Source organism: Felis catus, chromosome D2 (genome assembly GCF_018350175.1).
Source record: "Felis catus isolate Fca126 chromosome D2, F.catus_Fca126_mat1.0, whole genome shotgun sequence".
Classification (NCBI taxonomy): domain Eukaryota; kingdom Metazoa; phylum Chordata; class Mammalia; order Carnivora; family Felidae; genus Felis; species Felis catus.
This window is the reverse complement of record NC_058378.1, coordinates 34,485,737-34,508,500: the sequence shown is the minus strand read 5'-3', so window position 1 is coordinate 34,508,500 and position 22,764 is coordinate 34,485,737. Positions and strand designations below refer to the sequence as shown.

Below are 22,764 nucleotides of genomic sequence, written 5' to 3'. Positions count from 1 at the left end.
CCCTAAGTCTAAACTTGGTCCTCAGATTCTCAATAATTCTATGCCTCTGTTTGGGTCATTCTTTCCACTTGGGATGCTTTCTTACCACATGTTTAAATGTTCAAATTCCAGCTGTCTCAAATGCTACATCCTCCTTGAAGCCTTCCCGATTCTCCCACCGAAAGTAACCTCACCTTCCTCTGAACTTTCACAGTACTTCACTTCCTTAGTGTCACTTGGGACTTTCAATCTAGTATTATACTTATTCTGCCCAGAATCATACTTACTGTTTTGACATTAAAAGGGAGTCTCAATAAACACCTGTTTGATAAGTGAGTGACTATGCTTAACAATCAAGAAGTTCATCTTCATCTGGTAAACTTTCATTGTGGAAATGTCCAAAAGGCACTTGGACTCAAGAACGACACATAAAATAGTAGGGCTAAGGAATGCCCACCGCAGATAAAATTTTCTGGACTAATTTGACACATATATGTAAATAATCTGAGAGAAATTCTCAAACAGAAGCACTGGAATAAAGATATAACTTCCCAAGGTAAATGAAAGAAGCCTGAATTATATAGATTCCAGAATATTTGTTCAAAAATCAGTTTCATTATTTTATAGTAACACAACGTTGTTTCCTAGCAAAACCTGAGGGCGCCAGTATCAAGTTCCACTAACTCTTCCTCTACTATATTTCTAGTTAACTCCTTCTCCATTTTCGCTGCCACACTCAAAGTCCAGGTCCTCAATTTTTTCATGACCAGCCAACTTAAAAGTTCTCCTAATTTATCTCCTCTTCTACAGTTCCTTCTTTCCTTCAGCAATACTTATTGGGCCATCCTGTGAGGCCTATTCTCCAGACACAACCTAGTTGAGAACTTGACACATGTACACAATTCATCACAACACTCAGTAGCATATATATAAGGGCCACAGTTGGCACTGAGAATTCCACGCAATGGGCAGGTCCCCTGGCCTCCAGAGAACACAACCTATACAGTCTCCCTCAAAAACTATTCTCATCCACTCCTCCCTCCCACTGTCTTTGTTCATCTTGGATAAGGCCTTCTGTTTAACTGCCATATGTCATACACTGACTTCGTCTCTAATTTCTCTCCAACTTACTTCCTGAGCTAGTCCAGACAATATACTTGTTGTAACCTGGAAATGACTTACCAGTACCTTTGTTCATTTTAACTATCAGCACAATCCTCCCAACTTTCTCTTTGCTAATTCAGATGTACCACCAACCTCAAGTCCCTTTCTTTGTATGTATTGGGATGCAACTATATGTATTTTTTTTTTTTCAGCTCATGACTGGCCTTATTTCTTTTGTATTTGTCTCATGATACGTTTGCAGTGTTTCCTAACTAAGGGTGTATCACAACCAACTATGAAGCTTCTGAAAAATACAAAGGCCTTGAGACTACCCCATGAAAGGCTCCTCAGTTAAGTCTGAGATGGGAGCTGGACAACTTTATTCCTAAAAACCCCTCTAGTGACTCTGATGCACACCCCAACCTGAGAACCACTGATTTATTACAATGCTCCCTAGGCAGCATTCACTTCTTATTAATTCATGCAATGAAGCTCATAAATAACTTTTCTCTAAATAGCCTAACCAGATATCAACCCCTAGACTAAACTAGCTCTGTTCCAAGTGCAACATGTGGTTTTAAGATTTCATTTCCTGAAGTATTCCATGGGGGGACACTATTACTCTGTCTCTTTACATTGTTTCCTATTTGTTGAAAAATGGAGGTCTGGAATGCAGCCATGTTAGACAACACTACTTAAGAATGTACTCTGGAGTCTTAGATTAAAATTAGTTACAAAAAGAACAAGAACAATATAGAACTAGATATTCTGAATGAATACTGCATTCTTACTGAATAGATTCTTACTAAATCTATACAGAACGAAATTGAGGAATTTAGTCGGTGGGGTCCCCCCCCCTTCCCAATTATCAGTCTCTTGAACTGGCTGAGAAGGACCCCTAAAGACTGAGGTAGACTTTCAGCGGCTAAAGTGCCACTAGTGCATTACAGTGCTCTAATCAGACAAGTAAACCAAGCCCCACCCAGACCCACACTTGCCTCCCAAGCTGCCAACTACCCTGACATACACTATTTACACAGCTCAGTGGGGGAACAGTATGAACTTTTTCCAAAGTTGTCCCTTAGAGGCAGCAGGGGTCTGAGTGAGTCACCCACCCAGGGTGGGAAAGAAGTGTGATATTAGTCAGGGAAGTGTTAGGAGACTGGTCACAGCACCTCTTTTCCCATTTCAGAAGTGAGCTCCGCCTCCCCTAAGAACCACCTCTGTTATTAGTCACAGCTGTGGGCTACAGAGGTCTGCAGGGCCACTCAGCCACCCAGCAAAGTTGTGGGTTGGGGAGGAGACGCCCCGTTCTCCTCTCCGGCAGGGGCCTCTCTCCGGCAGGGGCCGCAGATCCCAGATTCCACAGGCCTCTCCCAACACTCCATCTTGCTTCCTGCCCGGAGGAGGGGCGGAGGAGGAGGGCCCCCAAGTCTAGAAAGGCCCCAGAAGGAGGAAGCCGTTTGACAGCAGGTAACGCCAGGTGGAAATCTCCACGGGAGGGAATAAAATGAAAGGCCGCAGGGTGAAGCAAAAGTGGAAAAGGGACTCGGGGTCATGAATTATTGCATAAAGAAATATAAAGAAATTACCCGGTGTTTGAGAGTGCCAGAGGTGTGAGCAGAAGTAGAAATGCCTAGGAAGGAAGGAGGAGATCGAGAGACGAGTGGCAAGTAAGACAAGTAGACAAAAGAGCCCGACTCGGGGAGCGCGAGGGGGAAGAGTGGTGGGTGAGGGAGGTCTCCGGGTGAGGGGCAAAAGTATTAGAAAGGTGAACAAGGCCGCTCAAATAAGAATCCCTCGAAGGAAAGGCAGGGGAGCGCGCCCGCACATAGGCCAGACTGGGGAGGCCTAAGAAGGAACTGAGAGCAAGACTGTCAACGCGAGGGGCGACAGCCTGCTGAGTGAAAGGGGCCATCAGACACCCTAACAACTATCCTTTACTGAGCGCCTACTGTGGGTCACAAGCTGCGCTAGGCACTTTACAAATACCACCTCGCTGAATCTTCACAACAAACCCGCAAGGCAGGCATTATTATGATTGCCCCCATTTTATGGATGAAGAAACTGAGGCCCAGAGAAGCACAGGGGCTCGCTCAAGGTCACAGAGTGGGGGGATTGGGATTAGAACCCACGGCCACCTGGCTGCAGAACCCACGCGCAAAGCCACAGGCAGCAAGCCGGCAAAGGGGAGCCATTGGAATGTCTCCTCACCCCGCTCCCCACTCCAGGCCTAGCGCGCTCACCCGGACAAGGTTGCTGACTGCCGCCTGCACAGCGGCCACCGGCGCGGTGAGGTCAGGGATGGCTTTGCCGTCCACCTCGCCTTCCTCGTGCATGATCACCAGGTGGGAGATTTGCTGCGCCACCGGCTCCAAAATGCTCTCGATCGTGCGCGTATGAAACACCGGCATCGCGGCGGCAAGCAGGAGGCGGCGAACCGCTGGCTACAGAGAATTGGGAACGGCTGGGCCGGGAACCGGCAAAGAAACCGACTGCGAGCAGCAACTACGGAGTCGGGGCTTCCCTCGGCGTAACCAGCCCCGCGGGCGCCCCGCCCTCTCCTGTAGCCGCGCCCAATGGCAGCACCATTCAGACCGGGTCCGCCACTCCTATTGGTCCCACTTCAAGATGCTCCGCCCTCGCTACCGCGCCGCCAAGAACCCGCCCCGCCCCCATTCCCAAGGGAGGGGCCTGGGATTGGGGCTGCGCCGCAGGGATTGCGACCGGATTCCGGAGCCCTAACGCGGGGCGCTCCTTATAAGGGCATGGTGGGAGCGGAGCGTGCGGCTGGAATCAGCAGCCCCGCCCCCAGGAGCCACCCCCCGCCAGGGCTCTGCAGAGCTCCGCCCCTCTGCAGAATCACCTCAGCGGGGCGGGGTCTCCTCACCTCCCGCGGCTCTGGAGTCTCAAGAGATCAGGGTCTCCCCGCCCCCTCCTCAACTTTTCCCTTCGCACAATTCCCTCAAAATACTCTTTCCATTTCCTCTCAGTAATACGTGGAAATATTTTTGGTAAAACATTCATATAACAGGAATGCACATGTAACATGAGTGTCCCATTCATTCACACACACACTCCACCCACTCCCTTCCTCAGAGATTTTCACTGTTAATAGTTTAATGTGTAGCCTTCTAGACTTTTGGGTATTCATTTTCTTGTACATGTATATTTTCTAAGTAAGTGGGATTAAACATTTTCCTGGAATTTGATATTTTCCCCTTAATTAAAATCCCCTGGTTATCTTTCATCATTGATAAATACAGGTCTAACTTCATTCTTTTTTAATGGCTGCATGGTATTCCATTGCATTAAATCAAACAATTAGATAACCAATTTCCTACTAGTGGACATTTAGATTAAATTCTGTTTGTCAGTATCAAAAAACAATTCTGCATGACCAGCATTGTGTTGTGCACGTGTGTAAATATCTAGGACAGAAACCTAGAAAGGAAGTAAAAATGAAAAAGTTTTATCAAAAGTTTTACATTTTGATACAACCAAATTACCTATTCCTCTCACAGCACACTTTATATTAAAGACATCTTGTGAATATATCTCTGATTCTCTTTCACCCAAACTTTCCCATTCCAAGGTAACACTTTCACTAATACCACCAAGCTGACATTCCTCAAGTCAAATGAAACTATTTCTCAAGGTCCCACATTTTCCAAGAGGCTAAACTATGGGTGTTTTCCTGTGCAATTTTTGAAGCTATTTTTGTCTGGTAATATATATCCCCTATTTCTACTCTGCATGTTGCCAAATCCTGCATTTTTTTCTTCTCATAATATCGTCACTGTTTGGCTACTACTTCCATATCCTTATAGATAACAGAATTCTATATCTATTTTAAGCTAACATTTATTTATACTTTATAAGTTCTAGGCACTGTATAAACCCTTATTCAAACTGAGATATATGCAGTTTATACTACTTTATTCTCCCCTATTTTACAGATAAGGAAACTGAAGCTCTGTCGTTCATCTAAAGTTTCACCTAGGACCGGCTAAAGGTAAGGAAACCAAGCCAGGCATCTTCCCTTCCAATAGGCCTTCCTCCACAACCCTCAGCAGATGGGTGACCTCAAAAGACATCTTTACCTCAACACTGAGACTCACTAAGTAACTGGATCAAGGGAGGGAAAGAGACCCATGGCCACCTAACAGCTCTCAAACATGCTGTGGCCCTGATAGCTTGAGTTGGGAATGGCCACCATAATCCCTGACCCCTAGATGCTATGGGGGGCCCACATGGAATCCTGCCTAAGGCAGAACAGAAACCAGCTGTGGTCACTGGACAGGAGTGGGGAAGAAAAGGTTAGTGGGGGCAGGGGACCAAGAGGTTGGGGGAGCAGGCTGCCTAAAACCCATCCACGGGAGTTGGTGAGAGACAGGACCGTGCAAAAGTGGAGATTCCAAACCCCCGATGTGTGCTCCATTGTCTCATTGGACTTCTAAAATACAAACTCAAAGATAAAGTTGGGTTTTTTTTTTATTTTTTTATTTTTTTTGAGAAAGAGAGAGAAAGAAAGAGAGAACGAGTGGGGGAGGGGCAGAGAAAGAAGAGGAAAGAGGATCAGAAGCGGGCTCTGCACTGACAACCGATATGGGGCTTGCATTCACGAACCATGAGATCATGACCTGAGCCGAAGTCAGACCCTTAACTGACTGAGCCACCCAGAGGCCCCTCAAAGATGAAACTATATAAATTAAGACAATAACCCACGAGCATTACACCTCAAATGTGAAGCTCTTATGAGTGCAGGGCCCTGTGCAACCACCCCGGCCTGTGAACCTGACCCTAGTTACACAGCTAGTAACCATGTTAGTCTGACCATGACTAACTCTTAATTACTAAACAGCTCGCAGGAACTCCCTTGCCTGATGGATCCTCTCTTCAAAACTAGTAACATTTTTGTCTAGTCTACCACAGCTACCAAAGCTGTTTTCTCTGCTTATTATCTCACATAGTAATAGTAATATATGGGCAATGGAATTACATACGATCTTTTTTCTGTAATCCTTACTCTGCCCCCACTTTAATAATTATATACTTAAGTGTAGTTTAACACTTTCTTCTGGCCCATGTATTTCCTGCAAATCAGCAGCAAGACTCAGAGACATAATCATGCAATAGACTTCTAACTGTAATATATCATCCCTGCCTCCAATTTTATACTCCAGGCTACTCCAGACTAACCATATTTAACCTCCCTAAAATACCACATGGGATGTCCAAGCCACATGCTCCCCTCCATCCACATCCGTGTCCACGTCTGTCCACCTCCTCCCCCACACTCATGCACACCATCCAAAATCTTCCATGGCAACTTTTAACCTATGTTAACGTCAACGTCCTCCACAGTCTGTGTTCAGACCAACCTCCTTGCCTTCTCCTTCCTCATCCAGACCCACAGAAAGGTGGGTTAAATAGTGCAAAGAGCACAAAGCTGGAGTCATCTAGAGTTCAAGCCATAATCCCAGCTTCACAATTCGATTGGGATAGAACTCTGACAAGTAGCTTTTCTTCTCTCTCCCTGAATTTCTGTCTTTGTAAAAGTAGAATGATACCACCCTTATAGAGCTGATGTAAGGATTGTTAAATGAATTTGTGTAAAGCACCTAGGAGACCCTCAGGAAAAGGGAGCTGTTACTATGATTGGAGCAGTCATAACAGTCACAAAATTGCTGGTGGAATTTTTCTTTTCAGCTTTTGCCTATATTTCTTTTCCAACTACAACCTCTCTCTGGTTGTCTAAGTCTTATCTACTGTGGTAGGTAAAATTCTAAGATGTCTGCCTAGATTTCCTATCCCTGGTGTAATCCTCAGAACTGCAAATGTAATGGATTTTATCTACACATGGTGATGTTATATAGCACAGTTGACCTTAAAATAAGGAGATTATCCAGGCAAGTCTGGCCTAATCACATCAGTCCTTTTTTTCTAAGTTTATTTATTTATTTTGAGAGAGAGAGAGAACACGAGAAGGGGAGGGGCAGAGAGAGAGGGAAAGAGAGAGAATGCCAAGCAGGTTCTGCTCTGTCAGTGCAGAGCCTGATTCGGGGCTTGATCCCACGAACCATGATCATGACCTGAGCTGAAATCAAGAGTTGGACACTTGAGGCGCCTGGGTGGCTCAGTCAGTTAAGCATCTGACTTCAGCTCAGGTCATGATCTCTCGGTCCATGAGTTCGAGCCCCGCGTCGGGCTCTGTGCTGACAGCTCAGAGCCTGGAGCCTGCTTCGGATTCTGTGTCTCCCTCTTTCTCTCTGCTCCTCCCCCATTCATGTTCTGTCTCTCTCTGTCTCAAAAATAAATAAACATTAAAAACAAAAAGAGTTGGACGCTTAACCAGCTGATCCTCCCAGGTGCCCATATTAGCCCCTTTAAAGCAAAGAGTTTTCTTCAGCTGGTCCTGAGGAAGTTAAAGATTAGAACCACAGAAAGGATTTAACAAGCTGTGGATAGATTAAAGATGCAGGAGGTCACATGTCAAGGAATGCAGGCTGCCTCTAGGAACTGCAAGTAGACCCTGGCTGACAACAGGGAAATGTAGACCTCATTCCCACAGCTACAAGGAACTAAATTCTGACAGGTAGAATGATCTTGGGGGAGTGCCTGGGTGGCTCAGCTGGTTGAGCATCCAAGTGTTGACTTCAGCTCAGGGTGTGATCCCAGGCTCATGGGATTGAGCCCCTCCTCCACACCCAGTGTGGAGCTTGCTTAAGATTAAGATTCTCTCTCTCTCTCTCTCTCTCTCTCTCTCTCTCTCTGCCCCTGCCCTGTTAACGTGCTCATGTTCTTTCTCTCTCTGGAGAAGGAGAAGGGGGAGGAGGAGGAGGAGGAGGAGGAGGAGGAGGGGGAGGAGGAGGAGAAGGAGAAGAATGATCTCGGAAACAGATTTTCCCACAGAGCCCCCAGATGAGAACTGAGTCCATTGGATACCTTGATTTCAGAATATGATAATGAACACTGAACCCAGCCACACCATGAAGGACAAACATCTGACCTTTACAATTGTGAGATGAACATGAGTGTTGTGAGGTAACTTGTTACATAGCAATAGAATACTAATGCACCTACCTTCAAGGTCTACTTCTTTTTTTTTTTTAATGTTTATTTATTTTTGAGAGAGAGAGAGACAGACAGACAGAATGTGAGCAGGGGAGGGGCTGAGAGAGAGGGAGACACTGAATCTGAAGCAGGCTCCAGGCTCTGAACTGTCAGCACAGAGCCCAACACAGGGCTCGAACCCATGAACTGTGAGATCATGACCTGAGCCGAAGTAGGACGCTCAACCGACTGAGCCACCCAGGCACCCCCAAGGTCTACTAGTCCTTTCTATATGACTTCCCACCACAAAACCCTGGCATGAACTATTTATACAAACCCTTTTTCCTTCTTAAAACTTATCACAATTGCCCTTTTATTACATGACCACTTTACATTTCTCTCCTATTACAGAGACTGCTAAATGTCCCGCATACTTGTTCTGCTCTTTCTCCACAGTAATAGAACCCCAGATTTATAGCTGGGCACTTAGCCACACTGTTCCAATTTGACACATGGCAAGTTACAAAGCTTTGGTTTTCTCATCTCTAAAATAGGGATAGTAATCTTTTGGACCTTTTTTAATGGAAAGGGCTTAGCACAAAGTCAGCACAAGGAAAACATTAACAAAGGTCAATTGACAGCCTACACTAGACTAAGAAACTAAGTCACAAATAATGTGGTGAAGACCATGTTGTCATGTACCAAGCAGGAAGAGATCACGATAAGGACCTAAGGATAAAAAAGAGTTTATGGGACAGTGAAATCAATGTAGCTGCAAAGGAAGAATGTTTGGTTAGGAAGGCACCTAGAGGTGGCAGCATGTCCTGGGACATGATTAAATTATAGTAGCTACCCTTATGCACAGGAGAGTACATTCTAAGACCCTCAGTGGATACCTGAAACTGCAGATGGTATCGAACCGTATATACACTGGTTTTTTTCCTATGATAAAGTTTGATTTATAAATTAAGCACAGTACGAGATTAACAACAATAACTAATAATAAAAGAGGACAATTACAACAATATACTATAATAAAAGCTTGCGACTATGGTCTTTTTCTCAAAATATCTTGCCGTGCGATATTCACCTTTCTTCTTGTGATGCTCTAAGATGATAAAATGCCTGCATGATGGGACAAATGAGATGAAGGACATAGGCGCTGTGATGAAGTGTAGGCTGCTATTGCTCTTCCTTCAGAAGGAAGAGCAGCTGCTTCGGGGCCACGGTGGACTGTAGATCACTGAAAACCCCCAGGTTGAAGCTTTGGATGAGGGGGACTAGTGTCATCAGACTAAAGTGAATGTTCACATGGCTCAAAGATAAGAATGAAAAGATAAATTTCCACAAGATTATAACCTGCAGAGGTTAAGGACTGTGTGACATTTGCTCGTGGTTGCAGCTGGCTCAACATCGCTCTGCCATATAATTAGTCTGAAGGCCACTAATGACAGGGTACATTGTAAGATATGTAAAAATTTAGCATTTCTCGGTAAAAAATAATTGAGGAAGAGTTTTATTTTTAATGTTTATTTATTTATCTTGAAAGAGAGGGTGGGGGAGAGGCAGAGACAGGGTGACAGAGAATCATAAGCAGGCTTCACACTGTCAGTGCAGAGCTGGACACGAGGCTTGAACTCACGAATTGTGAGATCATGACCTGAGCTGAAATCAAGACTCGGACACTTAACTGACTGAGCCATCCTGGTGCCCCAGAGGAAGAGTTTTTGATGATGGCAATTATTTCACACAGTGCCCCATGGCATGGGAAGCTTTAAATTCTTCTAAGTCGGTAGCAGTTCTCCAGGTTACGTGAAAAACAGGAAGTACAGCTCTCTTTTATTACACAGACTGGGAAATTGAGACATAGTAGCAACTGTCAGTATGAATACAATATGTGGAAATTTTAATTAGGGAGAGAGCTGGGTATAAAATCTAAGTCTTCTGTATTTAGTTGTTTAGTTTAGTTTCTATGCTCTCCTAATTAGTTTTCAGACTGCTCTATGTCAGTTATGGACATGAGGATTGGCTTATACCTTCTCAATACTCTCTAGTATACTTCATGCCCACTTTGGTAAATCTACAATTTACACGCACACACTGCATCCCCCAACTCACACAGATGTACCTTCTCTGTTTATACCATCTCACCAACCTCTTCCCCACAATGTCCCCACATCAGAACCACACAGTGGCTCAATCAGTAGTTCTTCCTTTCTTCCCCAAATGCTACATGTACACCACACTCCACCCCCACCCAAAACCACAACCACTTCCCCCATCACTTTGAAAACAGCAGGGCTCTTCTCTTTTCTTCTTTGTTACCCTTAACTTTATTGAGGTATAATTAACAAAACGTACATACACACACACACACACACACACACACACACACACACAGACATATATGCTATACAATGTAGTGTTTTGATATATATTCATACTGTGAAATGATTACTACAATCAAGCGATTTCACACATTCACATAGTTACCATTTTTTCTTGTGAGAATACTTAAAATCTACCCTTTAGAAATATACATTATTATTAACTATAGTTATCATGCTGTATGTTAGGTCTCTAAAACTTATTCATTTTATAACTGGAAGTTTGTACCCTTGACAAACATCTCCCCATTTCTCCCACTACCCCCCACCTCCCTGGTAATCACCCTTCTTTCTTTTCTTTTTCTTTTTTTTTTTTTTTACTTTTTAAAAAAATTGGAGTACAAATATCTCTTCAAGATGTAGATTTCATATCTTTTGGATTTATAACCAGAAGTGGGATTGCATTATCCAAAGAAGATATCTAAGCGGACAACAGGTATATGGAAAGGCACTCAACATCACTAATCATCAGGGAAATGCAAATCAAAACCACGTTGAAATATCACTTCACATCTGTTAGGATGGTTATTATCAAAAAGTGAAAAAATAGTAAGTGTTGGCAAGGAGGTGGAGAAAAGTGAATCTTTATTCCCTGTTGGAAATGTAAATTGGTACAGGCATTATGGAAAACAGGAGGGAGGCTCTTCAAAAAATAAAAAATAGAACTATCTTATCCCGATCTTTTCCTTTATTCACCAATTTTTTAAAAATTCAGAATGGATTTAAATCATTTTCAGCTTCACATTTTTCCAGTGTTCTCACTTTTTTATTGCACTTCAACCTTCTACTCTGTGAGAAAGCTACAAAGAAGGTTATTAAAAATTATGTAAAATTTCAGCTCCCAGAGATAGCTACTAATAACATTTTAATATATTACCTTTCAGGCTTTTCTCTGCCCATATATATTTTTATGTGTGTGTTCATTTTTTTCTCACACAAATTTTTTACTGAGATAATTTACACACCATAAAATTTACCCTTTTAAAGTATAGTGTTCAATTTTTATTCCTGCTATTTTCACCTCAACATTATTATATCAAGAACATGTGCTCATGACATTGAATATTCTCCAAAACTTTATTTTTTAGAGTTTATAGCCATTTTAAAGTATGCAAGAATCATAATTTATTTAAACATCTTCTTATTGGACATTTAAGTTGTCTCCAACTTTTCATTATTGTAAATAATGCTTTGAAAAATAGTCTTGTATTTTTATTTTTATAGACATAGAATTATTGTTTTAACACATTTTTACTTATGAGAGGGGCAAATGCTACTGTTTGCCTACCCAATAGACATTCTCTCCTTCATCCTTTGTTTGTAGAATCTCATAGTTTGGAGAGGTGTATTAGTTATCTATTGCTGTCTATAAACTACTCCAAAACAGGAGCACCTGGGTGGCTCAGTCAGTTAAGAGTCAGGCTTTGGCTCAAGTCATGATCTCATGGCTCATGAGTTTGAGCCCCATGTTGGGCTCTGTGCTGACAGCTCAGAGCCTGAAGCCTATTTCAGATTCGGTGTCTCCCTCTCTCTCTGCCCCTCCCCCAGTCATGCTCTGTCTTTCTCTCCTTCAAAAAGAAATAAACATTATAAATTACTCTAAAATAATCCTTTATTCTCTCTCATGTTTTCTATGGCTCAGGAATTTGGAAGTGGCTTGGCTGGGAAGTTCTAGCTTAGAGTCTCTCATAATGTTGCAGTCAGCTGAGGTCATCTCCAAAGCTCCTTCAGTCACATGTTTGATGCCTGGACTGGGAATATTAGAAAAACTGGGGTCTTACGTGGTAGAGCCTTTCAAAAATCCCTTTCTATTTCGAGGCACCTGGGTGGCTTAGTTGGTTAAGCATGGGATTCTTCATTTTGGCTCAGGTCATGATCTCATCATGAGATCAAGCCCCGCATCAAGCTCTGTGCTGGGTGTAGAGCCTGCTTAAGATTCTCTCTCTCTGCCTCCCTAGACCCATCTCCCACTCATGCTCTATCTTCTCTCTCAAAAAAAAAAAGAAAAGAAAGAAAGAAAGAAAGAAAGAAAGAAAGAAAGAAAGAAAGAAAGAAAGAAAAAGAGGGGCGCCTGGGTGGCTCAGTCGGTTGAGTGTCCGACTTCCGACTTCGACTCAGGTCATGATCTCACGGTTTGTGAGGTCGAGCCCCACGACGGGCTCTGTGCTGACAGCTTAGAGCCTGGAGCCTGCTTCGAATTCTGTGTCTCCCTCTCTCTCTGCTCCTCCCCCGCTCATGCTCTTTCTCTCTCCTTCAAAAATAAATTTAAGACAAAATTAAATTTAAAAAAGAAAGAAAGAAAAGAGAAAGAGAGAATCTCTTTCTATATCTATGTGGTCCCCCCACCATTATCTCTCAAACACGCTTACTTCAGGGTAGCCAGACTTCTTATATAGGACTCAGTACTTCAAAAAGCACATCTCTCAAGAGATCAAGAGCTAGGCAGAAGCTGTATCACCTTTTCTAACTTAGTCATGCAAGTCACAAATATCATTTCCCACCTGAATCATACATAGATAGGCCCACCCAGATTTCAGAAAGGGAACATGGACCTCATTTCTTCCTTGATGTCAAAGTATCAGTCACATTTAAGGAGACATTTGGAAAATCTAACCTGCCAGAAGAGCAAAAAAGCTCAGAGAAGGTGGAACCCTACCCAAACCTAAGGGATGAACTTGCTTTGTCTAAACCAATTATGGTAATCCCACTCTTTATTGTTAGTATAAAAGACACTGCTATGGCACAAAAACAGACACATAGACCAATGGAACAGAATAGAAACCCCAGAACTAGACCCACAAACGTATGGCCAACTCATCTTTGACAAAGCAGGAAAGAACATCCAATGGAAAAAAAGACAGCCTCTTTAACAAATGGTGCTGGGAGAACTGGACAGCAACATGCAGAAGGTTGAAACTAGACCACTTTCTCACACCATTCACAAAAATAAACTCAAAATGGATAAAGGACCTAAATGTGAGACAGGAAACCATCAAAACCTTAGAGGAGAAAGCAGGAAAAGACCTCTCTGACCTCAGCCGTAGCAATCTCTTACTTGACACATCCCCAAAGGCAAGGGAATTAAAAGCAAAAGTGAATTACTGGGACCTTATGAAGATAAAAAGCTTCTGCACAGCAAAGGAAACAACCAACAAAACTAAAAGGCAACCAACGGAATGGGAAAAGATATTTGCAAATGACATATCGGACAAAGGGCTAGTATCCAAAATCTATAAAGAGCTCACCAAACTCCACACCCAAAAAACAAATAACCCAGTGAAGAAATGGGCAGAAAACATGAATAGACACTTCTCTAAAGAAGACATCCGGATGGCCAACAGGCACATGAAAAGATGTTCAGCGTCGCTCCTTATCAGGGAAATACAAATCAAAACCACACTCAGGTATCACCTCACGCCAGTCAGAGTGGCCAAAATGAACAAATCAGGAGACTATAGATGCTGGAGAGGATGTGGAGACACGGGAACCCTCTTGCACTGGTGGTGGGAATGCAAATTGGTGCAGCCACTCTGGAAAGCAGTGTGGAGGTTCCTCAGAAAATTAAAAATAGACCTACCCTATGACCCAGCAATAGCACTGCTAGGAATTTATCCAAGGGATACAGGAGTACTGATGCATAGGGGCACTTGTACCCCAATGTTTATAGCAGCACTCTCAACAATAGCCAGATTATGGAAAGAGCCTAAATGTCCATCAACTGATGAATGGATAAAGAAATTGTGGTTTATATACACAATGGAATACTACGTGGCAATGAGAAAAAATGAAATATGGCCTTTTGTAGCCACGTGGATGGAACTGGAGAGTGTGATGCTAAGTGAAATAAGCCATACAGAGAAAGACAGATACCATATGGTTTCACTCTTATGTGGATCCTGAGAAACTTAACAGAAACCCATGGGGGAGGGGAAGGAAAAAAAAAAAAAAGAGGTTAGAGTGGAAGAGAGCCTAAGCATAAGAGACTGTTAAAAACTGAGAACAAACTGAGGGTTGATGGGGGGTGGGAGGGAGGGGAGGGTGGGTGATGGGTATTGAGGAGGGCACCTTTTGGGATGAGCACTGGGTGTTGTATGGAAACCAATTTGTCAATAAATTTCATATAAAAAAAATAAAAAATAAAAAAAAGACACTGCTAGCTGTCCACCTAAAATGTATTTATCCTTCCTCCTATCAGAACCCAGCTAAACATACTAAATTACCCAAGCTCTCCTGCAGCTAGGATAGTCAAGTGATAAATTCTGCCTTAATGAAACTAAGCTAAGAGATCTAGTAAAGCTTTCATTTTCCTAATGTAAGTCCTTTCCCCTTTCTGATACACAAGAATATAGCTCCAGGGATAGTTCTCAACAGGCATGGGCCAATCAATACTGTCTATCCACCTGCTCGTAGTGTTTGGTTCAGGAATAAGTATTTGACTCAATTTGGCCCAACATGAGAAAAAGTGACTCTCAGGTCTCAGGTGTAGGAGCTACCAAAGACATGCTTTCTTTTTCCTTCAAGGCATGATATGAAAGTAGGAAGCATCTGCAGTCATCTTGATTTCATTAGGAAAAAGTTTGGAGCTCACAGGAGCTTGAATTTGAAGGCAACACCAAGAAGTGAGAGAGACACAGAGAAATTTGTCTTCAGTGAAATTTTTATTTTGGACTCAATCCTCACCTAAAGCCAGACTGACCTCAGAATTTTTCATTCACTGAATATATTGGTCAGGGTTCTCTTGAGAAACAGAGCAAGTAGGAACCAAAGAGATTTATTATAATGAATTGGCTCGTGCCATTATAGAGGAAGACAAGTCCTAAGATCTGCAGGATGATTGGCAATCTGGAGACCCAGGAGAGGAATGTTTTAGTTCTAGTCTAAGTCTGAAGGCCTGAGAACCAGGAGGGTTGATGGTGTAATTCCTGTCAAAGGGTGACAGGCTCAAGGCCCAGAAAAAAAACCCTGTTTCACTTTTAGTCCAAAGGCAGGAAACAAGCTAATGTCCCAGTTGGAATTAGTGAGGAAAGAAAGAATTCTCTCTTACCTGGGGGAGGGTCACTCTTTTTGCTTCATTCAGGCCTTCAATTGATTGGATGAGGCCCACTCACATTAGAGGGCAATCTGCTTTACTGAGTCTACCAATTTAAATGTTAGTTTCATCCAAGAAACTCTCACAGAAACACTCCGAATAACATTTGACCAAATATCCAGGCACCCCTTGGCCCAGGCTAGTTGACACAAATTTAACCAGCACACTGAGCAAATTAATCCCTCTTGTGGTTTAAGACCGTTTGATTTGGGTTTTCTTTCACTTGCAACCAAAAAGGCTACATTGATATAGGGAATCTACTCTGTGCCAGACTGTGCCAAGTGCACCAAAACAGTAAGACAGACCTTCTAGTCTAGCAACATATGTAGGAAGACCACTGCTTTTTTTATTTCTTTAAGTAATCTTTATGCCAAAAGTGGGGCTCAAACTCACACAACCCTGAGATCAAGAGTCACACATTCCACCGACTAACCCAGCCAAGTGCCTCCAAACCGTTGTGTTTTTTTGTAAAAATGGTATTAAAAGATAACATTCAGACGACCGCAAGTTGGTTGACATCTTGACTACAAACTCATAAGAGGAGAGACCCTGAACCAGAACTACCCTGATAAGCTACTCCTAAGTCCTTGACCCACAGATATTTTTCTGATATAGTAACCATTTTTGTTGTTTCACAGCATTAAGATTTCAGGTATTTTTTTACATAGGAATAGATGTATAATATGCCCCTTCCACAAACATATCCACTAATCTGACCTTTATCATCATCATAAGTTAGCTTTACCTGTTCTTGAAATTTACGTAATTGAATTCATACAGCATACACTCATTTGTTCCTGGCTTCTTCCACTCACTGTTATATCTGTGAGATTCATCATATGCTTACATCTAGAAATAGTCTGTTCTTTGTTATTGTTGTATAGTATTTTATTTCATAAATATACCAAAATATATCTTTTCTACTGTTGGTGGAAATTTAATTTTTTCCCACATTTTGACTATATAAATAAAACTTCTATGAACAATCACATATGTCTTTTGGTTGGACACGTATATACTCATTTTTTCTTGAAAGTCACTTGAAAAACTGTTTTAATGTTTATTTTTGAGAGAGAAAGACAGCGCCAGCACATGCAAGTGAGGGAGGGGCAGAGAGAGAGGGGAGAACAGAGGATCTGAAGCAAGCTGTGCTAACAGCCGAGAACCCCATGTGGGGCTCGAACTCAGGAACCATGAGATCATGACCTGAGTCAAAGTTGGATGCTTAACCGACTTAGCTACCCAGGTACCCCGTGGAAGCCATTTTTAAAATGTAATATTTCTGGGATGCCTGGGTGGCTCAGTCGGTTAAACATCCAAGAGCCCCATATTGGACTCTGTGCTGACAGCTCAGAGCCTGGAGCCTGCTTCAGATTGTGTGTCTCCCTCTCTCTCTGCCCCTCCCCCACTCACACTCTGTGTGTGTCTCTCTTTCAAAAATAAATAAATGTTTAAAAAATTTTTTTAAAGTAATATTTCTTGCTTCCAACTTTCCTATACTACTGCTTACTCTGATATTTTACTTATTAGCCTCTCCTGCTGTTCTTTTGAAAATGACTGTGGCACAAAAACAGACACATAGACCAATGGAACAGAATAGAAACCCCAGAACTAGACCCACAAACGTATGGCCAACTCATCTTTGACAAAGCAGAAAAGAACATCCAATGGAAAAAAGACAGTCTCTTTAACAAATGGTGCTGGGAGAACTGGACAGCAACATGCAGAAGGTTGAAACTAGACCACTTTCTCACACCATTCACAAAAATAAACTCAAAATGGATAAAGGACCTGAATGTGAGACAGGAAACCATCAAAACCTTAGAGGAGAAAGCAGGAAAAGACCTCTCTGACCTCAGCCGTAGCAATCTCTTACTTGACACATCCCCAAAGGCAAGGGAATTAAAAGCAAAAGTGAATTACTGGGATCTTATGAAGATAAAAAGCTTCTGCACAGGAAAGGAAACAACCAACAAAACTAAAAGGCAACCAACGGAATGGGAAAAGATATTTGCAAATGACATATCGGACAAAGGGCTAGTATCCAAAATCTATAAAGAGCTCACCAAACTCCACACCCAAAAAACAAATAACCCAGTGAAGAAATGGGCAGAAAACATGAATAGACACTTCTCTAAAGAAGACATCCGGATGGCCAACAGGCACATGAAAAGATGTTCAGCGTCGCTCCTTATCAGGGAAATACAAATCAAAACCACACTCAGGTATCACCTCACGCCCGTCAGAGTGGCCAAAATGAACAAATCAGGAGACTATAGATGCTGGAGAGGATGTGGAGACACGGGAACCCTCTTGCACTGTTGGTGGGAATGCAAATTGGTGCAGCCACTCTGGAAAGCAGTGTGGAGGTTCCTCAGAAAATTAAAAATAGACCTACCCTATGACCCAGCAATAGCACTGCTAGGAATTTATCCAAGGGATACAGGAGTACTGATGCATAGGGGCACTTGTACCCCAATGTTTATAGCAGCACTCTCAACAATAGCCAGATTATGGAAAGAGCCTAAATGTCCATCAACTGATGAATGGATAAAGAAATTGTGGTTTATATACACAATGGAATACTACGTGGCAATGAGAAAAAATGAAATATGGCCTTTTGTAGCCATGTGGATGGAACTGGAGAGTGTGATGCTAAGTGAAATAAGCCATACAGAGAAAGACAGATACCATATGGTTTCACTCTTATGTGGATCCTGAGAAACTTAACAGAAACCCATGGGGGAGGGGAAGGAAAAAAAAAAAAAGAGGTTAGAGTGGGAGACAGCCAAAGCATAAGAGACTGTTAAAAACTGAGAACAAACTGAGGGTTGATGGGGGGTGGGAGGGAGGGGAGGGTGGGTGATGGGTATTGAGGAGGGCACCTTTTGGGATGAGCACTGGGTGTTGTATGGAAACCAATTTGACAATAAATTTCATATATTAAAAAAAAAAAGAAAGAAAATGACTGAAAACTCAACCTTATCTTTTAAACATTTCCAAACAACCTTTATTTTTTTTTAAGTTTATTTATTTATTTTGAGAGAGAGAGAAAGAGCACACGTGTGCACACAAGCACAGGAGGGGCAGAAAGAGAGAATCCCAAGCAGACTCCATGCTATCAGTGCAGAGCCCAACATGGGGCCTAAATCCGTGAACCTTGAGATCATGACCTGAGCTGAAACCAAGAGTCAGATGTTCAATCAACTGAGCCATCCAGATGCCCCTCCAAACAACATTTAATTTGTAAATTTTAACTACTTATAATGGCAAAGGAATAATCAGAGGACATTGTTTTCTTAGCTGTGTGGAGAATGGGTTCTTCCTATCTCCCTCATTCCCATGGGTTTTTGTAATCCATCAAAAAAGAACTTTCAGTCCTCCTAGATTCTTATGCACAGAGAACTTCTTTCAGCAATATTTTTGCAGATCCAAGAATTATGCTGTGAGTAAAACTACTACATAACAAAATTGATGAATGGCTAATTTTTGCATATGCCAGCAATTCTCAAACTTTTTGGTCTCAGGATCTCCATATACTTTTTTCTTTTTTAGGACCTCTGTATATTTCTTTTTGTTGTTGTTGTTTATTTATTTTTGAGATACAGAGAGAGATAGAGCATGAGCAGAGGAGGGGCAGAGAGAGAGGGAGACACGGAATCTGAGGCAGGCTTCAGGCTCCGAGCTGTCAGCACAGAGCCCGTCGCGGGGCTCAGACTCACCGACCACGAGATCATGACCTGAGCTGAAGTTGGATGCTTAATCGACTGAGCCACCCAGGCACCCCTAGGACCTCTGTATATTTCTAAAAGTTATTGAGGACCCCAAAGATCTTTTGTTTATGTGATTATATTTATCAGTATTTACTGCTTTAAAGAAATTGATAAAACTTTTATATATTTATTAATTTTTAAAAATAATGATAAACCCATCATGCATTAACATAAATAACATATTTTAATTGTTTTTATTTTAGAGAGACAGAGAGAGAGAGCTGCAAGCAGGGTAAAGGGACAGAGGGAGTGAAAGAACCCCAGGCAGGTTCCATACTCAGCATGGAGCCCAATGTGGGGCTTGATTCCATGACCCTAGGATCATGACCTGAGCCAAAATCAAGAGTCAGTCACTCAACCAACTAAGCCACCCAGGCACCCCAGAATAATATATTTTTATGAAAAATAATGTGGACCTCCTAAAAGTATCTCAGATACTCAAAGCAGTCCCTGGACTATGCTACAAGAACCACTGGTCTGTGCTGATGCATTCTTTGCCCCTATCATATCACTTTGTATAAATCATCTTTTATTTTGACTTCTCAGCATCACATTCATCTTTATTTGGTGACAAAACCCTTATTTCCTAAAGAGAACCTATTCAAGATGGTTGAGATGAAGTTGACCACACCCCTTTCTCACCCAGTGATATGCATGTGATTCATGATTGGGAACTCTCATGCTGAGCTATTAGAAAATTATTTCTCTCTCTCTCTCTCTCTCTCTCTCTCTCTCTCTCTCTCTCTCTCTCTCTCTCCCTGTCTCTCTCTTTCTGTCACTCACTCCCTGTCTTCCCTCTCTACCTCCAGTTTGCAAATCATGTTTTAGGAAAGCCTAAAAACAACTTTCTTCCCCATTAAGTGGAGACAGCCTTCTAAGAAATGAAAAGCCCCAATCCCTGATGATATCATTTGAATTATTGGAGCAAGCCAGGACTGAAAAAATCTCTCCTCCTCTTCCCAGTTGTGTTAGCCAGTTTGCTAAAGTTAGGTCTTTGTCCCTGACAAGTGAAGGAACACTGCTTAATACACATTGATAACATTTATGCATCAATCACAGCCTTCAACATTTAAATGTAACATGAGAATTTCAGACATTGTGGTAGGACAACAGGCAAAACATTCAGGTGGTATGGAGTCTTCCAGATATTTATTTCTAAAATGTGGGTGCACCTCAGAATCAACTAAGGGAGCTTTTTCAAAATACAAACTTCTAGACCCTGCCCAAAATACTCTGACTCAGTTGATGGAGCCAAAGAATATGTATTATTAGTAAGGTCCCTTGGTGATTCTGACACAATCAGTACAAGATCTGGCATTTGATAAACACTAATCTAGAAAACTATCTATTCCATCTGTAAGAACAATACGCAGTATGGATTCCTATGCTTCTATAAAGAAAACTTCTTTGGCTAGTACAGGAATGCCATGATTTTCAGAAATTCACTTAAGGGAAATCCTGGAATTTATAAATTAGGTAAAATATTCACACAAAGCATGGCACCCATGCACTTCCCATCCCCTTTCAGCTAAGACCGTTTAAGAGTTCTTTGCTATCTTCTTCAAATTTCTATCTTGTCCACATCTTTGCCAACTATGCTGTTAACTGTATGTATTAACATACACACATAATATACAACACTGTACAGTATTTGGCAATTCAGCATTTTGCCAATCAATAACAGACATCATTCAAATGTGCAAAAAGCCACTAATAAGGACAGCAGCTTGAACACCACTAGGCTGGGCACCAAAGCAAAATCTAGGAAACTCAGGCAGAAGTTTCTAATTATTTGATCATTATCAAACTTTAGCTGATCTAAAGTGGTAGGGAAGACTTTAAGAGAAAATCTTCAGGTCCCCACCCTCAGAAATGTTTGGAAATGGTATTTGCAAATAAGGATTTTGTATATGATAATTATGAAAGTTTTGTGTTGTGTTCCTTCAATAAAATGTATTGCTTTTTTCACACAGAGAGGTATTATCTTACTAAATTTATTTCTAGGTATTCATAGTTTGTTGATAACTGGAACAGCTTTTGAAATTACCCTTTCTAGGAAATTATTTATAATTTAAAGAAAGGCTATTTTTAAATTTACCATAAGACAAATTCTCTTATTGGCTGTGAATAAGATGTATTTTTGATAGTCTCTTGGGTTTTCTTGTTATGTAATCATATCATCTGAAAAATCAAATTCATGTTGCCACTTTATTTGCAATATTTATTCCTGTATATCTTATTTTCTAATCTTTTTAAAAATGTTATGTTTTTTTTAAATTGACATCCAAATTAGTTAGCATATAGTGCAACAATGATTTCAGGAGTATATTCCTTAACGCCCCTTACCCATTTAGCCCATCCCCCCTTCCACACCCCCTCCAGTAACCCTCTGTTTGTTCTCCATATTTATGAATCTCTTATGTTTTTCCCCGTCCTTGTTTTTATATGCTTTTTGCTTCCCTTCCGTTATGTTCATCTGTTTTGTCTCTTAAATTCCTCATATGAGTGAAGTCATATGCTATTTGTCTATCTCTGACTGGCTAATTTCACTTAGCATAATACCCTCTAGTTCTATCCACATAGGAGCAAATGGCAACATTTCATTCTTTTTGATTGCTGAGTAATACTTCATTGTATATATACACACCACATCTTCTTTATCCATTCATCCATCGATGGACCTTTGGGCTCTTTCCATACTTTGGCTATTGTGGATAGTGCTGCCATAAACATGGGGGTGCAAGTGTCCCTTTGAAACAGCACACCTGTATCCCTTGGATAAATACCTAGTAGTGCAATTGCTGGGTCGTAAGGTAGTTCTATTTTTAGTTTTTTGAGGAACCTCCATACTGTTTTCCAGAGCAGCTGCACCAGCTTCCATTTCCATCTTATTTTCTTATCTTATTGCATTAGCTACAACCTTCAATATATCAATTTAGTGATGTTGATAGTCATCTCTTTTTTAATGATAATTACCTTAGTATGTCACCACTTAATATCATTTTACTCTTTGTTTGATATACAGTAAAGATTATATTTTAGTCAGAATATAAATTAGTCACCTAAATGATTTCAACGAGGCATGTATCCATTAAGAATGCTTTTAGCTACAAATAATAGAACCCTAAGACTGGCATAAACAAATAGGAAGTTAACTTCCAAGTTTGACCAAGACAGAGTAACAGGGACCAGATTTACCCTCTTACCTAAAAACTAAAGAAAAACCACACAAAACATTTGAAACAATCATTTTCAAACATTAGCCAATAGGCAGTGCATGGTAGTAACACCTGAAAGAAGAGAAACAAGCAGTGGGAGCTTTACAATTGCTCTGGCTCATTGCCAGGGAGGAGGAACCCAGAGTCCATAGTGTCCC

At 41.6% G+C, this 22,764-nt stretch overlaps 1 protein-coding gene and 1 long non-coding RNA gene across 4 annotated transcripts in view; one reads left to right on the top strand and one right to left on the bottom strand.

Annotated features, from left to right (window-relative positions):
- The window catches only part of VCL (vinculin), a 111,896-nt gene extending 108,285 nt beyond the window's left edge, over positions 1 to 3,611 (bottom strand). Inside the window, exon 1 of one of the 2 annotated variants that reach the window (XM_003994069.6) lies at positions 3,330 to 3,611. In XM_003994069.6, the coding sequence (XP_003994118.1) occupies positions 3,330 to 3,497 (168 nt within the window). In that variant the 5' untranslated portion in view covers positions 3,498 to 3,611. The remainder of the gene's footprint in view (positions 1 to 3,329) is intronic. The other variant, XM_003994068.6, reaches the window with a different exon arrangement.
- LOC109492503 overlaps positions 1 to 22,764 on the top strand; it is a 66,161-nt gene that overhangs the window by 38,635 nt on the left and 4,762 nt on the right. The window contains exons 3-4 of one of the 2 annotated variants that reach the window (XR_006587487.1): positions 5,043 to 5,098; positions 17,146 to 17,287. This is a non-coding gene — a long non-coding RNA (uncharacterized LOC109492503). Of the gene's footprint in view, positions 1 to 5,042; positions 5,099 to 17,145; positions 17,288 to 22,764 lie in introns of those variants that run through there. The other variant, XR_006587488.1, reaches the window with a different exon arrangement.